The following is a 26380-nucleotide window of genomic DNA, read 5'->3' as shown; positions in this document are numbered from 1 at the left end:
GCTTTAAAGCCGTTGGATGGAAACTTACTTCCACTTGCTTTATTTGCATGAGTTTTTTTACAGAACTTCAGATAATTCGATTGACAAGTGATAGGAAACTTAGCTGTTATTGCAAGTTAACCTCCACATCACTATATTAATGGAAACAAAGTGACAGCCCGTCTTTCTCTCTCCAGTCTCTTTTCAAAGAAAGTTCGAGCTGACATTGGTTAAGTAAACTCCATAAGATATTCTAGGAAGCATTCTCTCCAGAGGATCTCCACTTCTTCCTGTTTTTAATTATTGTAAACCATTTGTTGTGTCGGCACTGTGTACAGTAACCCGAGCAGCTGGCACAGTCTTTTGTCATCATTACACTTTTATACGCCACCATCTCCTGCTCCCCGGATTCTAGGTTCTCGTCAAGGCAAATGTGGAACGGTGTTTGTTTTATCCTGAGAGATGTTCTCTCGGAGGGAAAAGGGCGACGAGCACATCGATCACACAGGCTCAGTTGTCAAGTCATCGCTAAGGCAGTCAATTAACATTTTTGAATCTGTGCCAAACCAGCCATCTTACTGTCATTTTTAGCTTTGACATAACTCATCTTCCAGAGGACGTGAAATTACGGTTACGAGTGATGAATGGGGAAAAGGTTGATCCGTTTTGAATACGTGTTGATATGCATGACAAAACGAACAGTGCTATTAGTTTTATAATTATATAATTGTTATAAAACACCGTTTCATGATATATGATGCATGTCATTTTTTTCTTCTGTCGTTATCCACAATAGAGAGGAGCGACGAGCAATTAGAAGGAATCTTGTTAAAATATTTCAAATATAAATCTTACATGCAAAATTGGTAACAATTTGTAGATATGGCATATAAATGCTAAATGTACGCATATATTATAGTAAAATTGAAATCAAAATGTACTGTACTGAAGCTTCTCTATAGTGTACTCCAAAATGTTAGTTTTTCTCAATAGAAACCATCAACTGTGGTACTGGGTCATTAGTTAACTTTTTGCAAAATCAACCTCAATCTTCACCATTGAAATGTAAGTTTGTTTGATTATGGACTGCACAGACTGTTCCCCTTAAACCATTTACTGACTCATGATTGAGCTGGAATCTGTTACCTTACCCTGCATGCACAGCCAAGCCCCGGAAGCTTACCCATGGGCGTTTTTATGGGTCACAGCCTATGCTCATCGGGTGATGAATCCAAAAAGTCAAAGGAGGAAAAGTAACACCTCTGGCGCTAGCAGTCACAGCCTCACAACTGCTGCTGTCAGCGGAGCAGACAGACAACAACTCTGGAGCAAAATGTGACTGAACCACCCCCCCCCACCCCCATCCCACCCTTGGGTTACTTGCGTTAGGATTCACAGCTGATAGACATGACATATGCTCCAAATGAAACCTTTAAACATCTTGTCTCAACTTGTTACTTACGATAGAAAGGTTCTCTCAAAGATAGGCCCCCCGCAACTCCACTAAAACCTCAACTTTTAGAGAAGGACTAAAATAAGATCTTGTGATTAAAGAAATCCACTATTTAAAACAACAGTAGGTCAAAATCAAATAAGTTATGATGTCTTTGCTTTAATACTAAAAAGAAAAAGGGTGCCTCATAAATTTAAACCTGCAATTACTGATTATGGCCACTTGGGGTAGGTGAAACTAACTGTGAACTAAACATTGACTTGTTTTTAAGTTTTAAAATGGGGATTTTTCATTATTAACAGTTGCTTCTTTACACATTCAGCAGATACAGAGCCACATTAGCGTTTATTGGAAGCTGTCTTTGTATACGTCTTATGAATGAGTTCAATACCCACTCTCCTTTAACTTCTGTTTTGGTCTGCACCAATTCCTGAGGAAAATATCTGAAGTCATTAGCAGCTAAATGCTCCACAATGTTCACTTTGTGTTTACTGTCTGTCTGTTTGCTGCTGGCAAGGTAGTGTGCAGTGTTTTTATTTAATCTTTTTAATTTTTAGTAGCTGCTATGAGACCGGTGAGAATTAACTAACAAAATAGTACTATCCTAAGCCGGGAAACCAAACATTTAACTAAAGGATGTGTAAATCTTTGTAGAGTTGAGGGAAACTGTAGTCGGGCAATATTGTCTTTGGGTTCAACGTTGTGTTGAACCCAAAGACAATAAGCCACCTCTTTTCACATACAATTAGGCGTGTGACTTGTCGTTGTTATAAAATTATTGATTATGGCTGCTTTAAAGAAAGGTGAGGAAGCTTTCTGTTTCTCTTTTTCGTTACTCCACTGCACACACCCTTTTCATGAGCCAACACTTGCTAATTTCCACCTTGATTACCAGTTATTTTGACCAGTATGGAAGTAAGTGTAGCACAACTAAAAGCCACTGGCTCTGGGCCTTGGGCACTGCTTAAAAGCCCCTTAAGCCCAGCAGGCATCAACCATTCCTCTCAGGAACCCCCTTTTTCTCTCCTTTTCACCACCGCCTTCACTTACACACCAGCCTCTATTCTCTTAGCCTTACAATATTTATATATTAATCAGTTTGAACAAAAATGGCTGTCGATGTTTAGCATAAAGTGGTGTTGTGGGCATTAGTAATAGTGTGGTTTTGAAAAAAGAGATTTAACAGCAGCCTTTTCAGCTCCCTGTGTGTTTGCTGTGAGTCAGAACAATGGCTGGTCCTCTTGGGTAGATGGTTTAGTTCCATCCCATTGCTAATGTGATGGCTTTTTCAATCTTACAGCCTCTGTCCACTGGGCCTCCCAATGAGGCTCCCTGTGTAGCCCAAAGGGGGGCCGAGAGACTAGAGGATGGGGATTGGGTGTGGGATGGGAAGAATTCATAGGATTTTGTGTGATTTTACCGAAGCATTTATAGGGATTGGAGAAAAGCGTTTGGTGTTTTTACTCGCTTTTCCCTCACAAAGACAAAAGAACACAAAATTGCCTGGTAACTCAAGTCACCTTCACCCCCCCCTATGTCTCTCATTCATGCATAAGCAGGAATGTCTGTGTACACAGACACTGAAAATGACTCTCAAAGAGAGAGTGCAATTATTGCCTGTTGCCTGCTGTTAGTACAAAGATTAAAACATTGTGACATAAAACAGGCTTAGTGTGCAAGGTGTGATGAAGGGTGTGTTTCTTCTCTTAATAAAACCATCCTCTGTCTGTGATCTCCCTAGCTCGTTCAGTTGTCAGCTAGCCATCTCCAGAGGATCCCGCTTACCAGGGTGCACCACATGCTCTGATAACTCATATTTAGGCTTTTTATGCCCTCCAAAAAAGGCCTGTGTTCAGTGGGGGTATTTTAAGCTGTAGTGCATATTAGCTAATTAGGGTGTGTGGGCTGTTTGTAAGGATGTGTGGCGTGCTGCGTGTGCTTCAAAGGAAACAGAATGAGGCTTATGAAATAGTGCTGAACTGCTCCCGTAACTTCTCTGTCCTAATTTCTCTCTACAAGTTTACATAAATGTCACATTGTGGTGCTGCAGTACTAGTAGATGTTATTAAAATAGCATTGGTTTGTGTTTCTCCACTCACACTCAAGATAAGTGCTCGGGAATTACATTTTGATATACATCCTATTACGAAGATGTTGTTGTTTATGGAACAAAAACAGATTGAGTTCCAATAGTGATGGTACAAAAGTGAGACAGCATACTTTCCTGGATGTGTAACTCTATTCTAACCATGTCAGATCCACAGTGACCACACCCAAGTTCCATCCTACATGCTTTTAAATCAGAAGGAATAAGCCAGGACAGTCAACCATGAGACAGGAACACTTGTGTCCAATTAGTGCACGGAGCAGAGGAGGGAATGGGCAACATCCCAGCGGGCCGCTGCTAAATAGACAGGCTGTCATCAAGAGCAGGCTCTGAGACGCTCAATGAATTCTCACATGTCCACTGGCCGTCTGTAGTCCAGCCACACACACACACACACACACACACACACACACACACACACACACACACACACACACAGACACACACACACACATACACATACACACACACACACACAGACACACGCATGCACACACACTAACAACATCTCTCAGCTACTGTAAAATTGAGAGGTAGTCCCAACACAGCTTCTTAACATCCCAACACAACAGGAGTAGAGGATCCATTGCACTAGATCCCCCTAACAAGCTGCTCAATTGTCCAAAAGGGCATGGCAGGGTTGCTCCCCCCCACCCCCAACACACGCGCACACACACACACACACACACACACTTCCCTCCCCGCCCCGTACTTTTGTGTGTATGTGTTTGGTTGTCTATGGCTGTGTGTGTGAGTTTAGAGTTCTGTCCTCGCTGACCATATGTCTGCACTGCAGGGAGTTAAATTGGGGAGGGGGCTACAATCTGCCATGGATTTAAGAATGCCAATAATTTGTAAATAGGTCTGCGTTCGCTGGTCGAAGGGTTAAGTGCAGTTTCTGTCCTGGGAAGGCCCCAGTAGCTAAATGAAAACCTAAGGTCCAACTCCAGCCAAAGTTCTCATGAAACTAATCGCTCTTTTTTTTTTTTTTACCCCTCACCCCCTGATCTCCCACCCCACCTCTACTCGCCAGGACTTGAAGAAAGTTTAAGAAGCTCTCTAGGAGAGTCCAGTCCGTCCATGGCCCTGGTTCCAGTCCTGGACTTGCCTGATTCCCAGATCCTCCACCTGTCCTGCTGGCTCAGTTTATAAAAACACAGCCAGAATCAACAACCAGACTCCAGTCATCCATAGGACCGGAATTCAGAGGGGCTTTTCCAGTCCAAAAACCCAAATCCTAATGACTTACAACAGGACATCAGTGAATGTGAAAAATAAAAACTGCATAACTGCTCATTAATGTTGACTGTTTATCACTGCTGATTGTTGAAATGTAAAGCTTTGTCTATTTGATGATGTGCGGTTGTGATGATGTGTTTATTACACTTCATATCCCAGAACTTAGGCCAATAATTCACTTTGTCGTCCTCTGGACTTGTATATTGCAGCAGCTGTCGCTCTGCCTCGGAAACAAGTCTCATGGAACTTCTATTAGCTGAAGCTACATACCAGAAGACTGGAGACCGTAGTCTACAAAAAGAGACACCAGCAGTGTCTCATTCCACAAGGCGATAAACTGTATCCCCTGATATCCCACTGTTTCTGGTGGAATTTCTCTCACCACGTTAGCTAACACCCCTCATAAAGGCCTAGCGCCACCACTGACACCATCTGTTCAGTTGTAAACCTATAGATTTACTGTGTGACTGGTTTGTGAGAGTGTGTAATGTGTATGGATGAGGTGGCTGTGTTTCTCCCTCTCATGCTTCATGGGATTCAAGGTGTGTTATTATTGTGTAATAGGCAATCAGCACCAAGCACCTGAAAAGATTAAGGCTCTTTATGTTTTCTATTGATTCTAAGGCAACCTGGTTAATAGGAGAGGGACACTGCAACACAGCTGCAGGGCAGGTGTGTGTGTGCGTGTGTGTGTGCGTGTGCGTGTGTGTGTGCGTGTGTGTGTGCGTGTGTGTGTGCTGTCAATGGACATTGTGAAAATAACACTATTAACTATTGCTCCTGGAACATTTCTTTTCTCAAAGATCATGAACCATATTGATGATCTGAGTTGGAATGCATCTTCACTCCGGCTATTCTCTTCATCACGCTTGTGATGGCGGGAGTGTGGAGTTGGCTATTGATCTTCACCACCCGCAATGTTGTTTTGATTGTTGTTATCAAAAATTGAACAATAGAGGCAGCCAATAGAGCCTGAAGATTTTTATTGAGGGTTGAAAAACACAAACAAGCAATTATTTATGAGAGCGAGCAAGCCCCATAAATATACAGTGTGTTAATGTTCACCCGTTTGGTTTTAAATGGCCCCACCAGGGGGAGTTACAGAATTGTTGAATGATGCAGCTGTCAAATAAGCTCTAAGGTACGGGTATTTTTTAATAAAGTACTTTTATTATGTACTTGTACATTTCAGTCAGGTAAACACCCATACATTTAATCGACAAATATTTGATTATATTTCAGTGTTTTCAATAAATGTAGGTGTAGCCACAGATTTGGCAATGACACAAATAGCTGACAAAGACATGAATCAAAAAAGGTTTTTCTTTGTCAATTTTTGTTGGTTCCTTAAATTTCTTAATGTGTGTTACAGTCTGAATGCCAAGCACAGTGTTGCAGAACAACACTGTGCTGGGTAAACATGCATGTTCAGCAGTCTTCCCTGATAAACAATGGTTTAGAGGGAAGATTGAGGGGGGGGGGGGTTGTTCAAATTGAGCAATGAATATGAAGAAAAACCACACACCAGTCAATGGAAATGTATTTCAATTAAATATAGGCACTGGATTTAACTTTCTTATTAACATTCGGCATGTGCCTGTTGTTTCTGTATTGAGTTTTGAATGCATGTGCTTTTTTATTTAGTGGAACACTGGCTAAATGACTTTTATATATATAAAGGACTTTTATGTCAGAAAACACAAAAATACAAGACAACATTCAGTAAACACAGAGGAGGAAATCAGCCACTAAATTTCAGTGTCCGACAAGTTATTGTCGATCACAATGTAAACATCACATTCTGTCTTTCAGTTTGCGTGTTTTCATACAGACACAGGCAAAGCCACATATATATAATCACAACCTCAACATAGCTGATGTGATGGCCTCTGGCGAACATTTCTTTGTGTCTTTACCACTGTGTATTCTCACAAAATGAATAAAGACAGGGTGACATTTAGTTTTCTCATGTGTTTTGTCAAATGTACATTTTAAGCTGACCTGCAACCGCTCTGCAAACAGACTGGCTGTTGTGGCTAACATTGTCCTTTGTGCACAGTGTACAAAGCCTGCGGCTCTTGTCATTGTGGCCTTGCACATGGACTTTAACTGTGTGCTTCTTCCTCCAGGCTAACCAGGCTGATGTGTGTGACTCTCTTTCCCCATAGCAGCGGGCTACAGTAGGGGAGCCCAGCTCAGGAGCGGTCTTGCTGCACGTGACGCCTCCTGACATTGTGGTCTGTTTGCCTCAGTGGTTATGGTTTTGTTTGTATGCATATTTCCATCCTTTTTGTTTCATAATGTATTGTTTTCTTCCCTTGACACATTGTGAAACATGTCTTCATGGTCACAGCAATGACTAAATGAAACTTGTCCTATCATCTGAACTGGCAAGCCATCGCATGCTATTGAGCGGTGTCTGCTGCCCTCTAGTGGTCAACAAACGGTGCCATTTAAAAGTATGAAAGTGCATGGTATTTTCACTAATATAGTGATTTTAGTTATTTATATTATAGTGAAACAATTTATGAATTAAAAATTAAACAGTAGAACTGCAAATATTTAACATTTTTCTCTCTTCTATAATAGATTACTGATATATTTGGTTCAGTGTTCAATGTTCCATGACCATGTTAAGACAAAAATATACTTACAATAGAATTATTTTCTAAATTTTAACTATTTTAATTGGTTATGTATTTTAAGTTAATGATGGTTATTGTAAAAAAAAAAAAAAAAAATTCTTCAATTTCTATAGTATTAGGTAAAGACTTATGATTGGATATTTTGCTATGCACATTCCATCTTTCGTAAACTTTCTTGAATGGCAATCAATAATCAAATCAGCTGGGAGTCATTTTTGTCGATTTAGGTGAGAAAAATAGAATCAGAAGTACATCCAACTGGGTTTGAAAACCTGCGGTTACTCACTAGACCAAAACCCTAAAGCTAGATGCAAGATGGAATCATGTGGTCATCTCCCAGTTACCTCTGAAAGGTAATGGTCTTATATTTTGCTGCCAAAACCATGAGGTATATATATATGTACACTGACATGACCAAACAACACAACCCCTTAGCTCAGAACTCAGAACTTGTTTATCCATTTATAAAAAAAAAAAACAATAATAAAGGAGCAAATGGACCATATCAGAGGGGGTGGATGGTTTAAATGAGGAGTGAAAAGGGCCATAACATGTCAAATTAGAGAAACACTCAGTTGCAGGGGAAGACTGTGAGCCCACCTGTCTGCTGCTTACAACACTTCTCGACAGCCCTACTCTGGCGATATTACACTCAGAATGCATATTAATTATGGAGCCATATGGATAGGTAAAATATAGGCCTATGCATAAATATTGGACTTACTTTTTACACTATATAGGTCTGTAAGAATTTTGCATAGCCTCCGTTTCGTCAATGTTAAACATCGCGAGAATAACATCCATGGTATGTCGTATACCCGCATCTGCAGGTCCGCCACGGATAGGAACCTTATCTTAAACCTTTGTTTCCCCACGTACATTTTGAGAGACGTACATGCTTGTTGCCAGGGTACGTCGTTAGCAGCGTTAGCAAGAAAGCTAACAAGGCACATTGTCGGCTCATAATGAATACGTTAGTTGTAATAGGACTTCAAACGTATAAAGTAAGTACTTTTAACTTATACTCCCTCGAAGCAAAGAGTTGTTAGCCTGTTCCGACGTTTGCTGCTAATCTTGGTTAGTGTAGCTATATTGTTAACTCCTTTGTCAAATTCCTGGTGGTGTTAGTTAACGTTATATGTAGCTAGCTAGCTAAGGTTATGGTAATTAATGCACGGTCTACTATGGAACTATATTTGAAACATTATACATATTAAACGTAATTGGGGTTCGATTTTCGAAGATAAACATAAGACATAATTTCAATGTTAATTATAGCGAAGTTAGTTGCATTATTTATGTATCAGTTACGCTGATTGGCGTTTCTTTCATGCTCGCGTTACGTTTTAATTCCATATGCTTTGCTCTAGGTCAAATGAGAAGATCGCTACTAAGGGGAGAAGAATCACTAAGGTGGTGATTTAAATAAGCATCAGCGACCTGAACCACCGACCTCTCCAAAATCTTTCCCTTCGCCATGCAATCTTCAACATTATTTCATCCATACTGTCCAGAAGCCCTTCAACTGCACAATCTGTGGAAAAGCCTTCAAGCAGTCTGATCGTTTAAAAACGCACTTGCAGGGATTCCACCATTCAAGGCAATTCATTCCATTCAAAGGAATCAACACACTTGGCAATGGTAATTACACTTTTATGCCTTTGATTGTGTCAACATTTGTGGCCTCCCAGCCAGAGTGGGAAAAGCAAAATTGTGACTTTACCTTTCTCTTGAGACTGGGAATCTAACAATATACTTTATGTGCCACATGTAAATTATGCCTCAGTGACTCAGAGCAGTATCTGAAATTCTATGGGTCCAGTACCTCAGAAGCAAGTTGATTCTGCAAATTCAGACACAGCTGCTTTCAATGCCCAAAATGGATACACATGCAAAGTCAGCTCATACTAAACAAGAATAATTTTAGGGGGGGGCAGAGAGTCAGGCTAGACAGGCTTATTTGAAAGAGAACCTGCAGTCACAAGAATTGAGCTCCAGCAGAAGCAAAATGACTTTGAATCACCAGTGTCCTAAATGTCGCAAAACATTCTGCTCACCATCCAAATTACAACGGCATTTCCTTATTCATACGGGGCTGAAACCCTACTCATGTGTGATCTGCTTGAAAGACTTCAGACAGAAGGTACACTTGAAATCCCATTTAACAGCAAAAAAATGTTCACTGTCTGCCGGCACTGGAAGGAAAAAAGGGAAGTTTGTTAACAGCAGAAAAACCACATGTCTGCAGCCTCAGTCGTCACTTCAACTACAACCCACCAGCCATCACACTCCTGGGAATTCCTCAGTGGAACTGGAGCTACAGTGTAAAATAAGTGTGAATGATGTGCAGGACCGGAACAAAACCGAAATCAAGTCAGAAAAACAAGAGCAGCAACACGTAACACATAAAGACCAGAAACCGTTCCAATGCATAATCTGCAGCAGGTCGTTTCAGTTGGAAGTTAATTTAATACGCCATCATGAAATTCATAGGAACCACAATGAATTGGGAAGTTCTACCTCCGAGCAAAGCAATGATGTGAATATGTCTGATTCGGAAACAATACAACATTTACCTGAACCCAGGCATGCAGACCCTATTGACTTGAACATCATTGTTAAACCAGAAACATGGAGTGGAACTCGCAGCGACTACAATGACTCCCTTTCCCAGGATTCTGTGTTAATTACATCAGCTGAACAGCAAAGGGAAGCCTACCATGCCAGCAATGAGCAGCAGAGAATGTACTCATTAAATCAGTGTCATGCATGTTTAAAATGTTTTCCATCTGCATCAAAACTTCAAAGGCACATGATGACTCATACTGGCCAAAGGCCCTTTGGCTGTGAGACGTGTGGAAAGAGATTCCGTCAGAAAACACACCTGAGGGTCCATTGTCGCACTCACCTGGGGTCTAGATATCACAAGCAACGATCATTGTATATCAATCGGCCGCCTTCTCGCATAGGTGGGTTTAACACAAGGACTGCAGCAAACGTCCCGGAACAGGAAATGTTACTACATAAGAATGATTTTGAGACACACACTGGCATTGATGTAGTCTCTGCAAAACACCTGAATCAGAGTCCTTCTATAATAACTATTCAGCATAACAGAGAATCCAATAACAAGTTGTTGCCACATATCTCAAAGAAAAATGAGGTTGTGCAAAAGGTTTCAAAAGTGACTGTGAAAAGGAAACAGGCCGCTACGTCAATGCGTCTTCCAGGCAACGTTCAACACAAGTGCTTCCAGTGTTTAAAGTGTTTTCCAAGTGCCTCTAAATTACAAAGGCATGAGCTGGTACACACAGGCCTGAGACCGTTTCAGTGTGTTTTGTGTGGGAAAGCATTCAGGCAAGCGTCATATCTGAAAACTCATGAAAGGTCTCACTGTGAGAGAAAACAATCCAGGCTAGTCAATCTACAGGGAAACAGCAGAAAACTGAAAGCAAATAGACAACAGCAGCCTTTCCCAAGGGTCAGTGTCCATATCCCACAACAGAATAGCTCTGTGAACACAGACACTACACTTTCAAATTCTAATGATGCTGAAGACAATGGAGTGAAAGTGTTGCTCTGCACCAGGAGTGAAATATCTGTTACAAAAGTTAACAGTCTCTTTAAGACAAACTCTAAGAAAAATAGTAATGTAATTGGTAAAAAAAGGAAACATAACACATCTCCAAAGCCATCTAAGCTATCAAGGGACTTGGTCACTCACTCTGGGCTAAGGCCATACAAGTGCACTATGTGCAGCAAAACCTTCACACAGTGTAGACTTCTAAAAGTTCATGAGCACAGATGCAGACAGGGTTCACATGATATTCAAGGAGAAATTAAAAATATCAACCATCTCCAGGATAAATGCATTGAAACCCTTTCTGATTGTACAGATTTGAATGTAGATGCAACAAAAGAGCAGCCAGGGTCACATGCCAGTGTTGGCTCATTTACTGATGAAGATTTATCTTATTGGTCAGAGGCAATAAACACTGAATGGTTGGCAGTGCCAGATGTGGGCTTACAAGAGGAAAAAAAAGAATCCGAGAAAAGGCAGAGAGACCATGATGATCTGGCTACAGACCAGTATAGTTATTCCTTTCCCTCTCAACTTACCTTTGAAATAAATAAACTTGTCCAAAATCAAAACACAGCAGCCCCACCTTTGTCACACCAGCATGATGGTACGTCTATACGTAATGTAGAAGTACCATGTCAGCCTAAAGGAGTTATGGCTATTTCAGATAGCAACAAGCTGCGCAGTGATAAACTTGTGAGTTATGTGGTTGAGAATGAAAGGCAGCCAGACAATTACTGGTGTGAACCAATAACTGTGTTTGAATGCGAGAAGTGCTCTGCAAGTTTTGAGAGCAATAACAATCTTAAGCAACATATTTGTTCAACCAATGTTCAACCTAAAATGACAGAGTCAGCCCATAAGTATCGTTGTGACATTTGTTTCAAACATTTTGTGTCTCCCTCTAAACTCAAAAGGCATTATCTCATTCACACAGGTCAAAGGCCGTTTAGGTGTGACATTTGTGGCAAAACATTCAGACAGTCATCACATGTCACAACACACCGGCTGACTCATTGATTATCAACATGTTACTTTTTTGCAGTGTATGATTATCATGATTTGTCAGTGTGATGTTTGTGTATACTGTATGTAAAATATATGTATAATATGGACTTATAATGGACTGAATATTTTTACATCTTTGTATTTCATGAATTAAATGTCTTTCTTATGGTCTTTTGTGGTCCGTCTTGTTGAATTTAATTCAAAATTATAATTATATTATAATCTAATTTAACATTTTATGATAGCCTTTTCGTACTTTAAGACTAATTGTTTTTAACAACGTATACAATAGGAACGGAAGATTTGCTTTTGTACCTAAGGACGATTTTAGGGACGTACCCATTCAGGAAGTGAGTCGCACACTGCGCGTTGGTTGTGTACATGCGCAACCAACCGTCTAACGGCAGTTACACTGATGCTAAAATAAAACAAAGGTTTGTGAGATTAATTGATTATTTTCATATATTTGTGTATGCCATGGCGCTAACAGTAACATTATGAAACGTTATTTCGGAGGCAGCCTCTTAGTGCTAATAAACGTTAGCTTAGCTCACCACCTGATATTGTATAACAGCTAGCTAACGTTCAACGTTACTAATGTTAGTGTTTTACCACGCTGTGTTAATAATACGTTATTGGAACGTATATCACTAATATGTATGTTAAAGTATAGATTTGTAATGTTTGGAAGTGCACAAACCCTTTACCAATTCAATTTACCTTACGCTAATGAAGTTTTTGTCCTAGCTAGCTAACTTTCTCAGCACCATTCTTGCGAATAGTCGCTCCGTATTTTCCAATCGTAGTTCAGTTCATATAGCAAAGTTCAAAGCCTGTATGCATCAATGAGTAGCTCCGGTTACTTTCCTACAATATCGTATTTTGCTCTTTTTCTGTCAGTCATCATTGTATCTGCTTCAGATGACCACCATGGAGAAACAAACCCCCGCTAAAAAGGCGGCTGCGCCTTCTGTGTCTCAGATTAACGCAGAATATGTCACACAGGTAATCATTGTGCATGTATACCACACGTGTGCTGGTCCAGTACTGTGTGTTGTAATACATTTTCACATGCTGTTTTCACGCTGCAGTCAGTTTTGTTTTGATTTACTCGTAATTTATCTAGCTATGTCTGTTAGGTGAACCTGTGTTATGCTTTCATAGAAGGTCCTACTACATACAAAAATTACTAATGTGAGAGGGAGGAGTGTACATGTGACAGAGGATTTGAGTCTGTGCTGTGGATCACACAATGTTCATTTTAGTAGAGTCTCAATCTAAGTTGGAGACATTTCCCTTCTAGGTAGTTCACTATTAAACCAGAATAATACACTGTATATCTAAACAACACAAAAATATATATAGTTGAAACTCTACATTTTCCACAAATACACCACCCTGTAATGCATCTTTTGTACCAACCTCTGTGTTGCTTTATGGATTTCTGTATGTTTGTGCTGTCATTTTTACTACTATTGATGTTTTCTTATTTCTGGTTTCAGTTGGCTAATAAATATTGGGCTCCACATGCAAAGAATAAACTACCCTTTGACCCTAAGGTGAGTTATATTCATTGCTGCATCTTGACATCCACAGATGTCAATATATATATATATATATATATATATAAAGTGTGTGTATATACTTTCACAACGTAAGTTTCAAACACATGTTTATATACTATTTCTATTCTATATATTTCTGTTCTCTATATATATATATTATCAAAATGTTAGTTGTGTGTTTTGGTTGTGTACAATAAAATGGCTAAGTTGTGCACCAGTCAATTAACTAATCACATGTGTTTTTTGTAATGAGGTGTCCTCCGTGTTTGTCTTAACCTCAAATAATTTTAACATTCTTTTCTGTTTTGTTTAGGTGATGGAAGATGTTTATGAAAAAGAGATTCTCAAGTCCAAGTAAGTAAATGTATAGCATATCTTCCTTAAAATGCTATGTTTAATCCAATAAACATGTTACACTTATTAATCTTTCTGTTGTCTTCTTTCCCTTACGCTTTCAGATTTGCCATCAGAAAAATTATGCTGCTTGAGTTCAGGTAAGATACATCAATTCCTCCTGTTCCCTCTTTTTACGAAGCAGCTAATGAACACAAAATGTTGAAACAACTTGGTGGGAAGATATTCATACATTATCTTCTCATTTTTCAGCCAGTATCTGGAGAACTACCTGTGGGTGAACTACGCTCCCAAGGTGTCCAGCAATGCCTACCTCATGTCCATTTGTTGCATCGTCAACGAGAAGTTCAGAGAAAATGTCCCAGCTTGGGAGGTAATAAATGCAGTATCTCATTTTAAGGCTATGTGTCATTGCATGGTGACCACCAGCTTCTGAAGAGATCATACTTACACAAGTTACTTTAAGCCTGTACATTTACCATCTCTACAGTTACCATTTTAAATGGATGGCTATCAATGACATTGTTTTGTTTTTTGAATTGTGTGCATCAGGTGTTCAAGAAGGAGCCCAGCCATTTCCCATTCTTTTTCAAATGTGTGATGGAAGCTTCATTGGCAGACGAGAAGGCTTGCCTCACTCTGAAGGAACAAACTGTGCTGCTGGTCTTCCTGGACCACTGTTTCAACAGTCTGGTGTGTACCACTAAACAGATATTCAATGCCTTGACTCAGTGGAGGAGTATGTAACTTAGATTATTATTATGCTGCTGCTTGTAGGGTCAATAAGGGAGGTTTGTTTTCGTGCCCCTACGTAGAGTAGTGAGTAATCGGCTAATTTATTAATTACAATATATGTACGGTTTAAAGTAATGATATTTTTGACTAAATACATCAATGGCAATATTGCAGCAATATTAAAGTGTTGACTATTGGTGCTTTCATAAAATATTAACACAATAAGAGTTTTGATAAACATTCACCAACAATGTTGATACAATGAGAAAGCGAGTGAAGGCAAATAATAAAACCGCTAGTAAATCTGGTGAGTTCAGAAAATTACATTGCTTTACTGTAATGCAAAAGTTACAGGAAACGACAACAATATCTAAATGTATAGATCTAGCCTCATATATCAATGTCGATATAATATTGATGTATTGCCCAGCCCTAGTAAGATGGTTTGTCTAATAAACTTGGGTTACACAGACTTATTTTTAAATAAGTAGTCGTCCTTGGTAAGCCCTATCTTTACTAGTCTTGGCTGGAGTGTTTATTAGTGCATGTCTGGATAACAAGATAATTAAGATGCTGTGTACAACATCTGTATCTAGGGAGGATAGCCACGGTTTGTCAAATATACTGAAAATGACAAAGTGTTCATCTACACCATTCTGTTGTTGCTCTAAATATGACATCAATGATTTTTCATGGGGATTTGAATAATCAGGGTTATATTTCAAAAACAAACATCTTCCATCTTAAAATATCTTCCCACTCATTAATGTAAGCCATGCCAAAATACCTTGGTCAAGATAAATGTGGACATTAGGGCTATTGTTTGTAATGTCCACTAGGTGGCAGTAGTAGACTAGGCACTATAACTTGGGTCAGCTCCCACCCATCTGTATCCTCTGCAGCCGCATTAAACCACACACTGCAGATGTCTCACTTTAAAATCTGCTGTGATAGCCTGCTGCACTTTGATTGTATCCTATAAAGCCTTCTAAATATTTTAGTTGCAGACTTTTATCATGGGCTGAAGTGTAATAAAAATGTCATACACGGTGCATTTTGATAACTTTCTTGCTCTCTCTCTCTGTGTACCTCTTTCCCAGGAGGTAGATTTGATCAGAGAGCAGGTGCAGCAGCTCATCGCTCTGCCTATGTGGATGTGCCTCCTACCAGTAAGATGTCAACCTATTACTCTAATTAGGTTTTTGTTCTGGTGGTTATTGGTACACCAAGTAATGACGTTGTTTGATAATTTAATTGGAAAGAATTGCCTCCTTGACGTGCGACAAATACTCTATACTGATTTGTTTCTGTCATGTTTGCAGTCCAGACTCCAACAAGAGCTTAAGAAAGTTCCAAAGCTGCAGAAGTTCTGGAATCTAATCAAGAAGAAATGTGATAAGATGGATGCTGAATCAGCTGAGCAGTAATATTATTTTCTTAACTTGCGTTTTTCATATATATACTGACTAGGACATTTAGTTTTTTTATCCTATAAGTGTCTATGCCTTATTTCTGATGTGCTTTCTTTGTGTCCTCCTAAGGGCAAAAAAAGAGAGGACCTTCCTCTCAGCTCTCATTAAAAAGTTTCTTGGAGTTCTCATGTCAATTCCGCCATCAGGTAAACATGAAAAAAAATGTATTCCCTCGGGATTTCATAGTGTTATTTTGTTAACTACTTAATTCCTTCGGCACGAGGAATTACCATTTGATCCTGGTTCTATTTTAATACAAAAAATGTGTTCCCTGGTGGGGATTTCTACCTTCAAATATTGAGTATAATTAATGATACTGGGTGTCTCTCCCTTTGGTCCCACAGCAAGTCTTGCATGTGCTCTTTCTACCTTTCCCAGCATGATTAATGTACTTAGGATTTTCTAAAGCTTGCGCGTCAGAGAGCACATCTCTTCAGTCCAGGGCCATATTTCTTGTATGAAACACAATATTGCCCTTTTTCATCACTGTTTTAGATGCACTTATCCCTTTTTTCTTTCTGAGTCGTACAGCCGCCGAAGGAGCATGTGCTCCAGCTGCCATACAGCCAACGGCACTAACTACTATGCTGTAATGCAGGTCGACGCAGAGGCCCCCCCCCCCTCCACTTGAATGCTAAAAACAGAACGCGGTGTATTTGTGTGTTTAGGTAGAATTCAAACCTGACAGAGTAGATTACAATCTGAAGCCCAGCAGGATCCACATCACTCTAATGCGTGCTGCATGCCTCAACTTTAAGTACACACACACATACACACACACACTAACATGCTTAATGAAGGCTTTGGCCTCAGCATGCTGCTGTGCTAGCAATGCAGTATATCATAGTGAGGCTCAAACACTCAGCATGGCACCGTGGTGTTGTCCACATGCATCTGCTGTCCTCATATCCTCAGTTATAACTACACAATCTCCTTTCCACTGCTGCATCTCATCGTTTTCGTTCCCGATCTTTTTTTGCCTTATTCGTTCAAATAGTCATGTCTTCTTGTCAGATTGCATTTATCATTGACAACATGCGTTCCCTGATATGAAGTGAAGTGCTAACCTCCATGATTTCCTTTCCCCTTACACTAGGGCCTGTATCCATGGACAAAGTACATTACTGCGAGAGATTTATTGAACTCATGATTGATTTGGAGGTAAGGCACATCCTGTCATTCCAAAGCGTTATTCAGTACATTTTTACAATCTTTTTCCATTTGTACTTCTTATCTCCCTAGATTTTATTGATTTATTTAAAATGTACAGTGCAAGATGATGCACTCAATCTTAACCCAGACTAAGCAGACACTCATTTCCACTGTGTATCTCATTTGCCTTTTGTCCTTCTTATTTATAGTTAACTCAGGTCAGTGTGTCTCTGACAGTGCTGTCTGCAAAGCTATGCAGTATTTGAAACAGTAGTCTTCGATTGGAGTATAACAGGTTATTTTCAGTCGGATGGCTTTAACATCTGGTGTAAGGTGTTTGGAGTAATATGCAGTGTCTGCTAGACATAAGGGTTGTGACCTGAGGAGAAGCAGTTGATACAAACATGCATTGTATTATCCCTGTCTTAAATTAACAACAACTTGTTTTTACATTCTTCACTTAAAATTCTTAATTTAACTGCGGTTGAGCTGCTGCCATCAAATTTGTGATAAATGTCTTTTAGGGAAAATACACTCTTAGCAGAGGGCATATTGTAGTTGTTTAAAAAAACAGATTCTTTCTGCTATCAGCCATATTTTTATTTGTCTGCAATTGCACGTATGCATTTGTTTTGAATGAAAAAAATAATCCAACAAGTTAGATGAAAATCTAAGAGTACTTTTTACTCTTGTCTTGTTGTCTGTTTATTTTATAGTTGTTGAGATTGGCTGATATGTAGCTCTACTCTAATGTATAAACAGTATCCTCTTGCCCATTTATATCGGCAACGTTGGTTTAACCCGCCGCACTGCAGTGGTCTTAAAAAGGGTTTTAGTTGTAAGACATCTACTATATACCACAGAGAGCAATAGTTTTTGTTGCTGTAGTTGTCATGGTGCAGAGTATAATTTGCATTGGTACTTATGGTGCATTTTCAGTCACCTCAGTTATGCAGTAAGACTTGGCATTGTCAGGGTGATATGAACTTTCATCATATTTGTTGATTTAAAAGAAATAAAGGAAAATTTAATTTGACGTAGAGTTTCAGGGTCGCAACTTGCCAATGAAGACACTATATGTCACATAAGATTGTGGCTGCTGCTGCCTGTCCAGATCTCCTGTTTCTAGCGAGGGAGCTCAATAGATTTCATCTGGCTGTCCTGCTGACAGGCCGGCCTTGCTGTTCCTGGCAGCGGCTAGTGGCCGGCTAGCTAACTGTCTCTAGAGACATCTCTTATCCTTCAGCGCTATCCTTTTACAAAGCCTTAGTTGCCTGAAATCCATACTTACACTCTCTGATGACAACCTGAAAAGTAATGCAGGGAAAAAGATCCCTGTTTTCATGTCACTTTTATGCCGGCTGTCAGGACTGTGTTGCGATCAAAGCTGGCTGAATGAATATGAAGTTATCTGCTCTCTCGGTGTTTAGGTATCACTTGCTGCACCTGCTGCCTTTGTAGAGCAGTTTCAGTGAATAAAATAATAGATATTTGTTTTTTGTTTCAGATATTCATTTAATATTCTATTTCACAATCCAGTTTTTTTCCTGGACAGTTCTTCTTTTTCTGACTTTTATAATGTGATAGATTGATCCCTTTATTGTTGAATGTGCACCATTCATTCACTCTCTTAGACTGTCAGTTCATCAGAATATCTTTGTTATATTCCTACCGAAGCAGCTCTGTTATCTTATTTTTACTCAGATTGTTCTACACTTGCCTTCATGTCATGTTTGTGTGCTACAGCAAGCAAATAATAATGGCAAAAGAAGTCTTCTTCACATCTCACAGCCATTTTGCCTTATCGTTTGCCTCTATATCATGTGTTTTAAAACAACCTCAAGACAAGAAAAGATCATGGATCAATCAAATGTATGGACAGTCATGGTCCAGATGCTGGGAAATGTGGTAGTTCTTGAGCCAATTGATTATCCTGACTTCTGAGAGATCTGGTCATAAAATACCTGATTCTTTTTGTTGTGATGGAGGGCCAACAGACGTTTTTCTGCTAATTTGGCTCATCTTTCTTAGTTATTTTAGTCCTGTCCACGGAAATAAAATTTCCTCCTACATGTTTGTTACCAAATGCATTCCAGTTTCATACAAGTGTTGTGTGAACTTGAAGGTATATTTTGGCCACAACTGTGTATACATGTAATCTAAAGCTGTTAACATGGTGTCCTGTGCGTCTAGGCCCTGCTTCCCACCAGGCGCTGGTTCAATACAGTGTTAGATGACTCTCACTTAGTAGTCAGCTGCCACCTGTCCAGCCTCACCCAAAGAGAGAAGGAGGGACACCTCTTCTGCCAGGTACAACACACAAGCCATTACAACAACATGCATACATGTACACTTGAAATTATTGTATGGAAGCACTGAGATTCAAATCACCTCTGCTCTCAATTCAATGTGAAACATGCATTGTTTTATCTCTGTAGTTGCTGGACATGCTGAAGTTCTACACAGGTTTTGAGATCAATGACCAGACAGGAAATGCCCTGACAGAGAAAGAGATGACCACTCTGCACTATGATAAAATCCTCTCCTTGCAGGTAAATGGCAAACATATGTCTTTGATCGCTTGGGGTATTAATGTGCATCAGTGGGTACGTGGCTTCATGTTGTGGGAGAGTGCATCATAGATAAAAGGATACTGCCAGCTTCCAAGTCTGGTTTTCATAGTGGTGATAATAAATGTAAGGATCCTTGGTGTTGTGTTATGTAATGAAAAATGATGTACTTATTCCATTTTAATAATGTTATTCCATAAAAATAAGAGTTGATTATCTTTGTCACACCAATACAGTATATGTAATAATGAGTAAAATATTTTTACAGTGGTGGTGTGTATTTTGACATCAATCTTCAGTCTTTTTGCACTGTTTTTTGTCTTGCAGAGGGCAGCTTTTGCTCATTTTCCAGAGTTGCAGGACTTTGCTCTTTCTAACGTAGCAGCAGTAGACACTCGAGAATCCTTGATGAAACACTTTGGGCATCTCAGGTAAATCAAATCAACATTAATCATGAAATGAACAAGTGCCCAGATGGAGGGACATGGTGGGAGGATATGCATGATTGGATAGTGTACTTTTTACCCTTCTGTGTCATATACAAGCACTTACTGTATGTACTTGATGTCCATAAGAGAGCACATCATAATTTCTCAAAGCGCTGTTGGTGGCAAAGAGTTGCACAGAAACAAACCCTCCAGCAAATTGTCAGCAGAGGTTCTTTTGATGGCCCGAACATACAAGACCCATTTAAAGTACAAGCACTCATGCAGACTACCTTTCTTGGTCCTATGTTGCAGAATAGCATCAGCACCACAGTTGCTGCCTGACTTCCCTGCTAAATGGCAGCTAGTGAGCCCTTGAACAGGCAGCTGGTACCAGCCAGAAAGAGAGGCACGCCTCATTAATTTAATCGATTTGCAGTGGCTTGAGAATAAACTCTCTGAACAGCTGTGTTTGTCAGATCATATTAGCTTGCCAAAGAGCTAAAAAGCACCCTTGCTTTGGTGTGTGTGTGTGTGTGTGTGTGTGTGTGTGTGTGTGTGTGTGTGTGTGTGTGTGTGTGTGTGTGTGTGTGTGTGTGTGTGTGTGTGTGTGTGTGTGTGTGTGTGTGTGTGTGTGTGTGTGTGTGTGTGTGTGTGTGTGTGTGTGTGTGTGTGTGTGTGTGTGTGTGTGTTTTACTAGTACACATACGTGAAGAGGAGTGAAAAGACATTGATTTATTGGTAACTTGTAATTACTTCATGGTTTCTAACCTATTCTTGGCATTTTGATTACATAATGAAAATTTTAAATTATTGACCCAAGGTCTTTGAGCCACGAATGTTTTGGCTCTACATCACACTGAGTGTCTGATAACGTATTTGTTTGTCCAGTATTTGATGTCTTCATTTGCCATGATTGCTCTGAGGTGCAGTGTTGGATCAACACAAATGTCCTCTTTGCAGTCAATGTTTTAATATCCATTGCTTCTTTTTAACTTTTGTAGTGGATTATACATTTTTAAACCCCAAACTAAGTTTCTTTGAGTCAGGCAGAGGGTTATGAGCCGAGCTGAATCAGGTAAAGACTTAGCTGAACCATTTAATGTATTTGTAGAAGCTCGGCTCCTTTTCCCAGAATTAGGGTTTTGAATATAGCAGTAACTTCATTGTTCCCTGCTCCACAACTGTCACCGAAGCAGCTCCTGGGTAACTCCAAATATGCCGATCAGATTTAACGAGGCACATTTCATCCAAACAACTCGCGCTAATGCCAGTTTATTCCAACTGCGCTACCCACAGGCTTAGCTCTCAGTCACCCGCCGCTCTGAATTTATCTGCTAAGTCCCCCAAACACACAAACGCAGCATTATTGCTTAGTCTGCCCACACATATACACACCCATTCTCTCACTTGTACACACACACACACACACTTCTTTCAATTACATAAAACATGTAAGTTTGTGTGAGTGTCATTTCAGGCCAAAGTGAACTGACTACATGATCAAAGAGTATGCATCACTTTATGAAATGTGAGCAAAATTGAAGAGAATCATTCATTCAAATAGAAATACCAAAATAATGGGTGTTATTAGTTCTGTGGATTAGTTCTTCAGCGTTTGCCCATTGCTTAAGTGAGGAAACTACACATCAGCCTACTAAAGTTGCTGTTTAATGGCTTTACCAAAATCTGAACAAGGGTCGAGAAAGCCTTCAGGCTGAAGAGTAAACTTACTGTAGACCAGTTTCTGTTATGTACCCATCCTTACCCTGGCAGTAGCTCAGCCGTCTGTCATGACCTGGTCCAGTCATCTTCATTACTCAGAGTGAGTAGTTGTGCCACTGTTGTTTTGTTGCTAAGGGAAGAAACGTTCACATGACCTATGCCAGGTCATCCACTGGGCCACCAAACTGCAGCATTGGCGGAATGGCCACCCTACTTCCCAAGCGCAGCATCACAAGTAGCAGAATGCATGCAAGTACACGAATACAGTCGGTCAGTGCCACGTGTATCTGTCCAGGGCTGTCACAATGTGTCCATGTCGTGTCCTTCGTTGTGTACTAGACTCTGCCTGTGTCACAGTGTGTCAGCCTGATTAAACAGGTCTGTATACAAAGAGCCATGCCTCAGCTTTCTGAGACGGTGATGGGCTTTGATTTTCATAATCCTGTCGCATCAGTGTGCCCCTTAACACATGCTGACAGGGCAGGAGTGAGTGTCGAGCAAAGAGAATTTCTTTGTGCCGCAGTGCTAACAAGCACAAAGAACTTGATAAGGCTGTGTATCTTCACACATGTAGTGGTGTTGATTGTCGCCATTTGAAATATCTTTGTCAGTGGAAGTGGTGTTCCAAAACATTTTTTTCTTTTTGTAAGTATGATGCAATAAAATGATGTACATAGTGTTTATGAGTAGACATTCTTTTGTCCCTTTCTCAGTCTTAATGTTCACATTTCACTCATTACCAGGACAGCAATTATAATTTAATTGTATGAATTATTTGTTTGCTGTCATCCCTGCTCTGGATAAGAGTGTCAGCTAAATGTTTAATTTGCGAATACAACTTTTCTAGCTGACTAATCACTTTTTTATCTTATCTTTGTCCGTAGTCCCAATACGCTCCACCAGGTGGCCTCCTATCTGTGTCTGCTGCCAGAGCTGCCTGAAGGTCAAGACACCACCTATGAGAAGGAGGTTCTCCTGGAGCTGCTGGTAAGTGCAGCCTTTGCTTTCCGTAAATTGTCCCTGTGGGTTTCTGAGTTTTATAATTCTTAGTGTTCATGTTTTGAACTAGGACCATTTTTTGCAGAAAACATGGTCTTATTGCTTTCCAGTACGTCAAATATTAAAATATTTATCCTAGACCATATTTAATGCCTCAGACATTCAAAAAAAAAGTGTAGTTGTTTGAGGGAATGAAGCAATACTTGAGGCATTATGTGCTTGTCCCCCAGCATTATAAAAGATGCATAATTGGTATTGGTGCACCTTTTACAAGCAATGTTGTTGAACAGTTATTTTCCAAAACAATAACTGGCCAGTCAGCGCTACAGCATAATAGGTTTTGTGTTTCTCATTTTAAAGTCATTAATTGAAGCCCTTGACCTTGGAATGCATATAGTATCCCCTCTCTGCTCCCCGTCCCTCTTGAATTTGCTTTCAAATCCAATTACTGCTTTATGTGGCCATTTGTGTGACGTAGGGTAAATTGAAGACGGTGCTGATGAGATAGAGCCTTTTTTCTTTTCTTTTTGTTTAACTATTTCTTGAAAGGCTAAAGCTAGTTTGATTGTGCTCTCTGGTTCCCCTTCCCATGCTCTCCCAATTTTCATTTTTAAAACCCCTCCGGGAAGCTACTGGACCCTTATCCTGCTAGTCTGCCCAATACACATTCACACATGTGTTGTAGACCTCTTAATCAAAGTTGCGGTTCCAAGGCTGTCCTGCGGTTATTCATAATTGCCCACTCAGACCCTCCCCAGATCCTCTCTGAAAAGCAATGGAGAAGAGCTTTTTTCACAATTATCTGATTAGATTGCTGCAGGTTATCAGGGGACTCTTTTGTTTGCACCTGAAGTTGCCCCCAACAACCAACATCTCTGACTGAGTGGGTTAAAGTGGAAGGGGCCACAGAACTAGAACTCTGCCATAAGGGTCGAACAATGCTGTTTTTTAGTAGTTAATATGGGCGCATGATATATTGACTTAATATCGTTATCACAACATCACGATGCATAACATTGTATTGAAAGTGTCACAATAAGTACGCAATGTTTTGTTTAATTTGTGGAGCGATGTGTCCTGTTTGTCGAATGTGTGGCTTAGTTGTGTGGGATTTAAAACCCGCTTGGAGTGTACCACGTGTTGGTGTGCATATTTCGACAGAGTAACATCAAGAAATAGATAGAGACGACAAAACGGAACAAATCATGAGTGCATGATACCATCCCAAAAAAATTGTTGCTTTTCATACGCCAGGGCTAGCCAAACAAGCCTCTCTAGCAAGTGTTTTTGCTAGTGACACAAAGTACTAGAACAACTCGAACAGACATACCGAAATCACCAATGCTATGATGCATTATTTGGCCAAATATATGAGGCCCATCTACACAGTGGATAGACAAGACTTCAAGAAGCTTTGGAATGAACTAGACAAAGTGTACCAAATCCCATCCTGCACTTATTTTTCCGAAGCAGCTGTCCCGCAACTTTATAAAAGGCGGTGCAGGCAGAGTGTGGTGTTGGATATACTGAATAGTTTTCATTCACAACCGCCCTGTGGTCCAGCCTTACTACAGAGAGGTTCAAAAGTCTCACTGGGCACTATATTGTTACAATGCATGCGTTTTCCCGTACATTTTGTAATTTTATATATGTTTAAAAATATTGAAATGAATATGGATATTGTTATATTCATAATCAATATCGCAATATCACATTTTTTTTGTCAATATCGTGCACCCCTAGTAGTTAATGAAACCAATAACAGATGTTTGGAACCAATATGCATTTACAGTAAAAATGAAAATCTTTTAGTCAAAATTAAGATTTAAATAAAATACTTTGATACATACATTTTGATAGTAATGTTCCGTTTGCAGGGTGGAAGCTTAAATAAGTCACTGTTGGACTGGAACCAGTGCTAGTTTAATATTAAACATTTAACTATTGCTTCATATTAATAAACTCTTTTTATGCTAATGTTCTTTTTAACACTTCAAGTGATATAATTGGGCAGGCTTGTCACTATAGAAATAGATCACAGGATTGGGGAGTTTTTTTGTAAATTCAGTGTGGAAGATTATAATGTTTTTAACTTTGGAAATTCCTTCAATCCCTACTCTGTCACACAGCAGTTTTACTTTGCTGCAGAGAAAATACTCATAAATATGCTGAGGGAGGAGAAAACATTATTTTTGAGGCAGTGCTGCTGTAAGACCGGTGCCCGTATATAAGCTAGTGTAGTTTGTGTACTTTAGCTTGTGCAATAAAGCAGAACAGAACCCGCCCACAGCGGGTTCCGGAAGTAAAATTACAATGCAATTTCTCCATTGACAATTGGAGTATACGCCATAAAATCATAACCGTCGATGGTAGACTTAAAACCAGCTGCCACATGACTAAGCGATTGTATATGGTCATATAGATGCCAAAAGTTCACGGGGCACCAACCTTGTTTTGGGATAATTGTCTTTTATTCGCAATGTCTTAGATAAGTACTTCATCACCCACAACCCCACAGTGATGCCTCTGATTGGTGGAAGGCGTGCTTGTGAGGAGGGGGATCTGTCCGTACCTGATCTGTGCTCTTGCGCAAGATGATACCGGGAAGCTGTTCATGTTTCCACTCAAAATTATATGTTATATGTTGATGACTCACGTAGCTGGCAGGTTAGCCTAAGGCATGGTCTAAAACTGTTTATTTACAGATTTTTCCAGGCGTCAATTGGAGAAATAAATGAGAAATTTACATCTGGAACCCAAGGTCTCTCAGAGGAGGGGCGGGACTGTTGAGCTCAATAGATGAGGTGGTTTATATTCTAAAGGAAATATTTTTTCTGTTTACATAGCAAATAATTTATGTAATGTATGTCTTTTCCCAGAAGGGTAAGTTACACAATAGCAAAATGGTTGTGTGCACCTTAGAACAGGGAAATAAAATTGAGAGATACTGGCCCATCAGACTAGAAGCTCCCTGTTTACCAGCAATGTTTGACATAGCTTTTTCAAGAAAATACCTAAATGAAGGTAATGAGTGGTGGATTCTGGTGAACCGATTTTGTCTATTACTCTATTGGTCAATCAACGAAAGCTAGTGATGAAACGGTGGAATATTTCTCTGATTCACTGCTTTGTTCTAATGCCGCTCTCTCTTTTAGACTATATAGCCCTAGCTCGCTCAACCACCTCTTCCCCCTCGCACTTGTAGAGCCTTTGTCCAAAACTGCCATTTTTGCCATTTTGACCAGCTTCAGCTTGCTGCAACTTTCACCTGCAATGTTCTAAAACAATTTTGTCTCCTCACAAATCTTTGGTCTGAACTGGGCTTTATAGAAGAAATATGATTAATCAAGAAAATAATCATCAGATTAACTG

At 39.8% G+C, this 26380-nt stretch overlaps 3 protein-coding genes across 6 annotated transcripts in view; all 3 read left to right on the top strand.

Annotated features, from left to right (window-relative positions):
* The window catches only part of dph6 (diphthamine biosynthesis 6), a 60938-nt gene extending 54200 nt beyond the window's left edge, over positions 1-6738 (top strand). Inside the window, exon 15 of the mRNA XM_032500652.1 lies at positions 4573-6738. Coding sequence (XP_032356543.1) covers positions 4573-4691 — 119 coding nt within the window. The 3' untranslated portion in view covers positions 4692-6738. The remainder of the gene's footprint in view (positions 1-4572) is intronic.
* Positions 6739-8293: 1555 nt separating this feature from the next.
* On the top strand, positions 8294-12181 carry LOC116670706 (zinc finger protein 271). Its single transcript, XM_032501339.1, has 2 exons — positions 8294-8427; positions 8794-12181. Exon 2 carries the CDS (start codon positions 9432-9434, stop codon positions 12021-12023), a length of 2592 nt encoding a protein of 863 aa, XP_032357230.1. The 5' UTR covers positions 8294-8427; positions 8794-9431; the 3' UTR covers positions 12024-12181.
* Positions 12182-12336: 155 nt separating this feature from the next.
* The window catches only part of aqr (aquarius intron-binding spliceosomal factor), a 57061-nt gene continuing 43017 nt past the window's right edge, over positions 12337-26380 (top strand). For 2 of the 4 annotated variants that reach the window (XM_032501338.1, XM_032501335.1), the window contains exons 1-15: positions 12349-12445; positions 12915-13016; positions 13514-13570; positions 13890-13930; positions 14035-14070; positions 14183-14303; positions 14483-14623; positions 15766-15834; positions 15988-16088; positions 16207-16283; positions 17234-17298; positions 19483-19599; positions 19728-19841; positions 20187-20290; positions 22894-22996. In XM_032501338.1, coding sequence (XP_032357229.1) covers positions 12933-13016; positions 13514-13570; positions 13890-13930; positions 14035-14070; positions 14183-14303; positions 14483-14623; positions 15766-15834; positions 15988-16088; positions 16207-16283; positions 17234-17298; positions 19483-19599; positions 19728-19841; positions 20187-20290; positions 22894-22996 — 1230 coding nt within the window. In that variant the 5' untranslated portion in view covers positions 12349-12445; positions 12915-12932. Of the gene's footprint in view, positions 12446-12911; positions 13017-13513; positions 13571-13889; positions 13931-14034; positions 14071-14182; positions 14304-14482; positions 14624-15765; positions 15835-15987; positions 16089-16206; positions 16284-17233; positions 17299-19482; positions 19600-19727; positions 19842-20186; positions 20291-22893; positions 22997-26380 lie in introns of all 4 variants that reach the window. The other 2 variants (XM_032501337.1, XM_032501336.1) reach the window with 2 other exon arrangements.

Source organism: Etheostoma spectabile, chromosome 20 (assembly GCF_008692095.1).
Source record: "Etheostoma spectabile isolate EspeVRDwgs_2016 chromosome 20, UIUC_Espe_1.0, whole genome shotgun sequence".
Lineage (NCBI taxonomy): Eukaryota > Metazoa > Chordata > Actinopteri > Perciformes > Percidae > Etheostoma > Etheostoma spectabile.
Note: the sequence above shows the minus strand (reverse complement) of the source record. Positions and strands in the feature narration are given on the sequence as shown.

What these genes read in the sequence shown, in the direction of transcription:
- LOC116670706 (XM_032501339.1), top strand. Translation starts at nt 9,432, where the DNA reads ATGACTTTGAATCACCAGTGTCCTAAATGTCGCAAAACATTCTGCTCA.